Raw genomic sequence first — 8,280 nt, forward strand, 5'->3', positions numbered from 1 at the left:
CCCCCCAAACAACTTTCCCGCAAAAAATTCCCTATTTCATGAAATTCCTCTTCCGACCACAAAGGTAAAGTAATCCTAAGCTACATAACCCAGAAAGAAATGGTTTGGTTTCTAATCTGCTCTATGAAGTCCCACCAGTCCAGATGCCATCTATGGTTGTTTCGATCCCAATTGCCCATCTTGATCCTTTTCGTTTCCCTTTTGGTGGGAATCGAAAAGGAAGAAGCCCCCATTCATTTTTGTTATCTTGACCTTCCCCAGAACCTTCCAACTTCTACGAGCCTAGCCTTCAACTTCTGAGACTAGAGGGATCTCAGTGGTGATATCCCCCAGTCTACCCACCAGACACCTCTCCAAGAACTGTAGCTTTGGTTTCAGAATCTCTTCCTAAAATTCTACGAACTTTGAGCTGCTTGTCGGAATTGTCTCTGCCTTCACCCAGCTTTAGGCCAAGCCATCTCTCTGCTAGCTCCTTGTAAGATTTATGAGGTTGAAGATTCCGCAGATTCTGGTGACCCCATCCATATTTTTCTAAGAAATTCTTAATCTTCTTCGCAACATCAACCTCCCTGCATTTTGCACTATTTCTGGGATGATAGTGGTACTTGTCTTCTTTCCTTGAGTTGCCAAAATCCTTAGGTGTCTGCCAAAATTGTTTTAAGTTTTGAAAGGCGAAGTACTCATATTGCTGTTCAGCTCTTTTCCACTGTCTACACAATTTACCAGTACCCTCCTAACGCCAAATGTAGAACCTGACAAATCCATAGTAGCATCTGTGCGTTGATGGAGTTTCTATTGACAAAGATCTTCCTTTCCAAATATACCAACAGTGTTTCTCCCATTTTCTTTAATTTCAGGTGAAAACTTGTTCCCTGCAGCAAAGAACAGTTTTCTTTCCATCCACACTGTCATAAAATTCGAGATGAAAAATTGAAGAAATCTGAGATTCTGAGCAATAATAAGGTAAAATCAAAAGCTAAATTTTGTAGGATAAATGATCGGCGTCATTTTTGTTGAGAAGATTTTCGGCACATTCCATGATTAAAATGAAACTATAGTACTTACAGAAATTGATCTGCTTTCTAGCTACATATACTGCACCTTTAGGCTAGTGAGAGTCCATTGATTTCCTTAGAAAAGTGTGATCCGTTAATCAATAATCCCAATACTAAAATGCGTAAAAGGAATATGATTTTATAATATGAATTTCTAATACCCCAAGTTATTGCAATGTTTACTAAACTTAAGCCTTAGGTGCTTGGTCTTAAAATCTACATACCCAAGGTTTTGCTTTTGCATTATTGAAAGAGCACCAGTTATACCTTCATTTGATGATTCTATTTTTTGTATTAACCAATGTTATCAGAGGCGAAAAGCGCAAAAAAGCTCTAAGGTCCATTGGGGCTTTAAGCCCAAAGCGCAAAGAAAGTGTGGGCTTTAATGAAAAAGGGCGCAAGGGTGAAAAACATACAAATATGTATATGTAGTCCAAGACGAATAATTATAAGCATGAATAACAAACATGTGGAAAAGAAATTGAAACAAAAATTACGATAAAGTGAAATATCAATTGTTTCGTGTTGCCTCTTCAGGATTATGCTATATGACTAGGAAAAGTATGCCTTAAAGCCTTGATGACGACACTAAATTGTCCGCTAAGCGAGGCGAAGCGTCAACATGTTTTGAGCCTCGCTTCAGGGATTAAGCGCGCTTTAAGCGCAGCTTAAACAACTCTGGTATTAACTATAAATATCTAAGCTTTCTAGCAAATCGGTTGAAGGGATCCCAAATATTAGCTAGATAAGCATAGAACAAGATGCTCTAAACTTATAGGCTGTCAATATACTGTACAGAAGCGTATGGTAAAAGATTTTGGAACGAATAGGCTGCAGAACATCTGGCTTTCATTTGGAAAGGGCGTTGAATAGTAAAAATTTCTGCTTTCTGCTGCTTGTACTACATGTTTATTCTTGACAAACTTCTTTTGTTTTCATTATCTTTCTCAGGGTTTTGTTGTCAATTATATAGAAGCGACAGCTAATATTATCAATTAATTGCTCGAAAAAAAGGATATGTTCATTCGGTTCAATAAATTCCAACTCTATTCATTAAGCTTCTTATTTGGAAGACTACTCATGTCAATGTCTGACAGGTCGGGGTGACACCTGAAGGAGTTGAAGTCCCTCGTAGCCTGGTTGATGAGGAAATGAAAGAGAAGCTTAAAGCAATGCCTAAAGAATATCAACCATCTAGTCCATCTGGACCAGATCCTAAATGGCGATATATGTGGAGAGTTGGTCCTCGTCCGGAGATTACCCGATTTAAGGTTTCTTCACTCATTTCCCCATTTCAATCATGTTATTCAAAGATTTGATTGAGCAGTGACATTCCTTAATTTTAGTCACCACAAATGGATAAAATTAGTTCTGTAAGTACTAAAAATTGCTGCTAGTAAGTAAACAAACATTACACTCTTGTAGGAACTGAATTCAGAGCCAGTAATACCAGAGGGCTTTCCTGAATGGAAATGTACTATGGACTCATGGGGATATAAGATGATATCTGCTATAGAGGTGGGTCTTAAGAATTTGTATCTTTTATTTATGCTACTGGTTTGACAATTCTGGAATATGACCGCTTGCTCTTTTTCAGTGCGTTGCTGAAATGGCTGCCATTGGTTTTGGTCTGTCAAAGGATGCATTCACTTCCCTAATGCAGCAGGTGACTATTATTTAATGTCAGTGGCAAACTTTTTTATTGCATCTCCAACTGATTACTGGTGTATTGTTGGATGTGAAGACTTAATAATTGTTGTTTGTCGGTTATGATGCTGGTTTGTGCTAAGTTGCTCGGACACGGGTGTGGGTGTCCGACACGGGTCTGATCCTTCGAGATGTAAATTCTAAGATTCGGGGATACGGATCCTAGTACGGATACGGGTGCGGGGATCCTACTAAAAATAATTCAATAAAGAAAAATATAAAAATATCTCTAAATTATGATAAATTTTGTGGAATACATATGTATAGCTTGTAAAGTGTGATTTCCTTTTTATTCTCAAGTTGTAAATAAGTAAAGGTTTGATTTCCTAGATAAGGTATGCTATTTTCTTCAAATTTACCTTAGTTTTGGTTCTGATTTCGGGAATCAAATTGTATCTCGTCTCGAATCCGTCGGTCAAAGTACCCAAAATTGTTTGATAAGATCCAGTACGGATCCCATATCACACTCATGCTAGTTTTGTGTCGACATGGGTGCGACACCTAAACTGCCCTGTCGGAGCAACTTAGGTTTTGTGTTATAACTCAAGAACTCCTCCTTCACCCCCAAAGCAAAGGGAGACCATGTGCTGAATTACACTTAAATTCGCATGCAATGAATAATGGATATGCCTATAATTGTTTAAGTGTGACTGATTCTTGTTAGTTGTGAAATTGATATATGATCGGATTCATCAAGAGCTTGAATACATTTTTTCATGTGAAAATGGTGTGATTTACTTTATGTTTCTAGTATTACTTCTCTAGCTTACAAAGATTGTTGCATCGCTTCACTTGTTTTCAACTTGTTCCGTGGATCTATTACTTTAATACTACATCTTTATCTTTGCTAGAATGTATCAAAATAAGAAGCAAATGTTGATTCATATCTAAAAATACGGCAACTGATCTCCCTGCTTTTCTTATTTCAGTTTCTGTTATCATTGTGACTTAAACATCCCTTCCTTTTGTTCAAATGACCTTTCGTTGCCTTCCTTACATCCATAGCTGTTACCACCGTGGCTTTCCTTTTCTGTCTATTGAGCTTCATATTATTGACATACAAAGAACATTTTGGATTAATAGGTTTCCTGGTCTGCAGATTTTGTGTGGGATTATGGAGAATAGTGATTCTCCCCTTGTTTGGTTGGGTTTAAGGGCATGGAGTTGAATAGGCTAGGGTCTGGGCAGATTCGAATTTGTGTAAACACTATGACTTATTTGGTAAAGTTAGCATCAAATTACTCAATATTTTTTCTAAAGGCAAATTGTATGCACTAATCGATATTCTAATCTTTGCCCTTAACTTCATGAATTGAACACATGATGCATGATTATTGTTCCCACTCTTCCTCTCTCACTGAAAATCCTCTGTATAGTCTGGGTCCTCATAGTGAGTAGTGAAATGCTTAATATCAGATTGAACAAAAATAGTAATAAGAATCATATAAATGATATGACAACTCTTAACATTCCCTTGCTTTACGAGCAGAGTGTTGCTTAAAATGGTTTAGGGCAAGGAAAAAAATTGGAGGAAAACAAACTGATTTGTTTTTCTGAAAGGAAAATTTGCAAGTATTTCTTTATTGATTCAAGCATGTTAAATGGTACTTGGGACCCAATATCAATGTTCTTGGGTGTACCAGCATAATATGCTTTCTGAGCTAAAATGTTCTGAAAATGCTATTATGTTATCATTATATTTCTTTCTTAACATAGGGAACCAATTTATTTTTTTCTACTTTTATGTAGTTCCTTCCTTTTTGACAACTTCCAATTTCCAGGGACCACATCTGCTTGCTCCAACGGGAAGCGACCTGAGGCGTTATGCCAAAGAGGGAACAGTATTTGCAGGATACCACTATGACCTGAACTTCCTTACAATCCATGGAAGAAGTCGATTTCCTGGTCTAAGTATTTGGCTTAGAAATGGGCAAAAGATGGAAGTGAAGGTTCCTGTAGGATGCCTCCTTATTCAGACAGGAAAGCAGGTATAAAGAATTTGATGCACTTATTTTCATGACAGTATTAATGCATTTAACATGTAAATCTGCTAGCTCCAGCAATCAACATAAACAGGGTCTTAAAATGATTATGCAACCACTATGCTAGAATTTTCTTAGTTTTCCAAGACCCTAAATTACAGTAAAAACCTTAATAGGCCATTGTTCTCTTGATACACACTTGTTAAAATCATCAAGAGTTCTACTTTGGCATGCAAATTCTACAGGAAAAGGGCTCTGCTTCATGGGTTTCGCTCACAATTGGGAAACATGATTAGTTTCATTTAGGAAGAAACAGCCGAAGATATAGTATAATAAACTGTGGTCGCATGTTTTGTCAATTTTACTGGAGAAAAGTTAAACAAATGACATGTTTGATCGTTTTCTTTGTTTGACTAAGTTTTAAATATGTACGCTTTTTTTAGACCACTGGAACAAGTTATTCTCAGTTCAATATTAGCACTGCAAATGTTCCAATCAAGATATATCGTTAACTTCGCAGGAACCGTATCATAGTTTCATAGGTCCATTCATTTTGTAAGTATATCCCTATTTACCTTGACATATTGATGGAAGTTTCAGCTGCGACAGTTTTTGATTATCTCAGATAGAATGGTTGACTGCTGGAGAATGCATGGCTGGCATGCATGAGGTTGTTGTAACTAATAGGACCACTGATGCAATTAAACGAGCTCTGGAGCAAAATCGCAGTCTGTGGAGAGTATCCTCAACGGTGAGTGAGTACGGTTTGGCTGAACCTTTTTTTGGGGTCAATTTTTTTGTTTTGATTCCCAGTATAACAATTGCAATTGTTAGAAGGTTAACCTCTTGAAAGTGATGCTAACTCGGACTTGTTCTTTTTTGCTAGCTATTCGCACACATAGCATCAGATGCAGTGCTAAAACCTTTAGGGCATTTTTCGGACACTCCTCTTGCAAGCAAGTATCCTCCCATTTGTGCAGGTGAATTTGTTGAACAAGAGCTTGCTATCATAAATCTTAAAGGTAATAATGGAGCATGATAATCCCTATTCAAGATAGTACGTGGATACCTGTAGCACTCGAGGAGCTATAAAAGACGCAAGTTGAAATTAGATTCTTTTGTCAATTCGTGTCCAGTAAACAACAAGCACAAGGGCAGGAGAGCCTTTATCAAGGTGCAAAGTATAATTGTATCATCAATGCAGTATTTACTTTGTTCAAGACTCGAAGTGATTGGGCATATTTCCCAATTGACTGCAATATGTGCTATATTTGTTTTAGAGAAAATGACACTTAGAGCTCCTTTTAAGTACTTAATGACCAAAATGCTCCCCTTTTTGAAAAGACAAAACATGCCCCTTTTGACGATTTTAAGACCAACCCTTCCTTTCTATGCCTAGGGGCTGGTCTTCACCAACGGTCCTCCTTTTTTTCTTTATTCTTTTACACCTTTTTTTGTCTTTTTTACTTCTTTTGTTTTTTCATATTTTGTTGTTATTTTTTCTTTCTAATAAAATTATGCACTCTTATTCATTTTTTCTTATTTTTTTGTAGTTATTCTCTTTTTCTTTTTTATTCTTTTTTTATTCTTTCTAGTAGTAACCCCTCGCTCTTTTTTAATTTATTTTTTAATCTTGTTTTTAATCTTTTGGTGTTGTTCTTTTATTTTTTTTAATTTTATTCTTTCTGCTAAAATCTCCACCGTCCAAAATATTTTATCACTTATTTTTTTCCCTTTTCATCTTAAAATTTTCTGCTATTTTTTATTAAAATTCTTCCGCCAAAAACTGTTACTCCCTCCGGTTCACAATGAGTGTCCAATTTGCTTTTAGCACGCCCATTAAGAAAATACTAAATCCTATACAAAAATACCTAGTATGACTAAACTACCCCTAATTAAACATTTAATGTGAGGAGTAAGAAAACTTTTTAGGGATATGTACATAGGGTTATTTTGTAAAAACAAATTGAATTCTTTCTTGATTACATAACTTGATACTTATTTTGAACCAAAATGAAAAAGTAAATAGGACACTTATTGTGAACCGGAGGGAGTATCACTTTCTTTCACTTTTATTTTTATTTATTTACTTAAATAAATAACTGAGTCTTAAAATTTGTAAATTGGGATAATTTTTACATAATCAATAATCAATTGGGATTACCGAGAGTTACCATGTTACTCTTTTTTATTCTTTTAAATTTTTATTTAATATTTGTAGATAACTTTTTTTTTTTTTTTTTTTTTTTGTAATTTGCTAAGAAATTTTAGATTTTATTTTTAAAGTAAAATTTGTTCGTCTGTCACATTTTCCCTTATAATTCTTATTTTTATCTTAGTTTTTCCTATTACTTTTTGTAAAATTTCTCCGTTACAATTTTTATCACTTTATTCCACTTTATTTTTGATTTTGTTCTCTCTAGATAAATGACCTAGTCTTAAAATTAGTAATGGAATACTTTCTACACAATTACTAATCGATTATAGTTATCGAAAGTGACAGTGTCATTCTTTTTTATTGTTCAAATTTATATTTGTAGATGATTTTTTGTTGCAATTTTTAAAGAAATTAAAGGCTTTTTTTAAAATAAAAAGATTGTCACTCTTTTTTACCCTTTTTTTTTTGTTTCTTTCTATTTAAATCGGCGAATCTTAAAATCTGGTATGCTATGCTAATTATGATATATAAATGTGTAGTTTACTAGGAATATTAAGAGTACCATGATTCAACAATAATTATGGTATATTAATGTTGTATACAAAGAATATTAGGTATACCATTAACGTACTAACAAAGCATACCATGATTTAATATAGGGGTGGCAATTTGAGATCAAACCCATCTAACCTGCCCAGAAATTAATGGGTTGGGTTACAAATATTTTAGCTCATGGGTCAATTTGGGCTGAGTCCAAGTTAACCCATTATATTTTATAGCCCATTCTAACCTATTTAGCAGTCCAAATACAACCTATAAAACTCACCCAAAACAAAAGGTATCTCAACCTAATTTATATAGAAATTTATTTAGTTTTCCCAATTTATTTATTTTTTTTGTATTTTCAATTTTACGTTCTTTTGTTTTTCTGCACCATCCACCCACTCTGCCCCCCCTTCCCTCCCCCCCCTTTTTCCTTCCCCTCTTCCCCCCCTTTTTTTTTTACCCCCCCCCCCCCCCCCCCCCCCACTCCTCGCAAAACCCTCCTCCCCTCAAAAAAAAATTTTTACGTTTTTTTTTTGTATTTTTTAAATTTTCTGTTTTTTTTCCTGCACCACCTACCCCTCCCCACCCTTCCCCCTCCCCTCAAAAAAAAAATTTTACTTTTTTTTGTGTTTTTCAATTTTCAATTTTTTTCTCACCCCCCCCCCCCCCCCCCACTCCACCCCTACCACCAATTCAACTTACACATTTTAAGGTAAAAGGTTTTTTTTATGCAAGATGAACATGGTTCTAAAACATGGGTCAAGTTGGCGGGTTGGGTTATGACCCATAGTTTAACCCATTTTGACCCAAACCATCTTAGCCCAATTACACT

The 8,280-nt window shown here is 35.3% G+C and overlaps 1 protein-coding gene across 1 annotated transcript in view; it reads left to right on the plus strand.

Moving 5' to 3' along the window:
• LOC109237233 overlaps window positions 1–6,055 on the plus strand; it is a 10,789-nt gene extending 4,734 nt beyond the window's left edge. Inside the window, exons 2-7 of the mRNA XM_019403509.1 lie at window positions 2,153–2,326; window positions 2,481–2,573; window positions 2,653–2,721; window positions 4,544–4,750; window positions 5,370–5,495; window positions 5,631–6,055. Coding sequence (XP_019259054.1) covers window positions 2,153–2,326; window positions 2,481–2,573; window positions 2,653–2,721; window positions 4,544–4,750; window positions 5,370–5,495; window positions 5,631–5,783 — 822 coding nt within the window. The 3' untranslated portion in view covers window positions 5,784–6,055. The remainder of the gene's footprint in view (window positions 1–2,152; window positions 2,327–2,480; window positions 2,574–2,652; window positions 2,722–4,543; window positions 4,751–5,369; window positions 5,496–5,630) is intronic.
• Window positions 6,056–8,280: the final 2,225 nt, after the last annotated feature.

The sequence above is a fragment of the Nicotiana attenuata genome, unplaced genomic scaffold (assembly GCF_001879085.1).
Source record: "Nicotiana attenuata strain UT unplaced genomic scaffold, NIATTr2, whole genome shotgun sequence".
Classification (NCBI taxonomy): Eukaryota; Viridiplantae; Streptophyta; class Magnoliopsida; order Solanales; family Solanaceae; genus Nicotiana; species Nicotiana attenuata.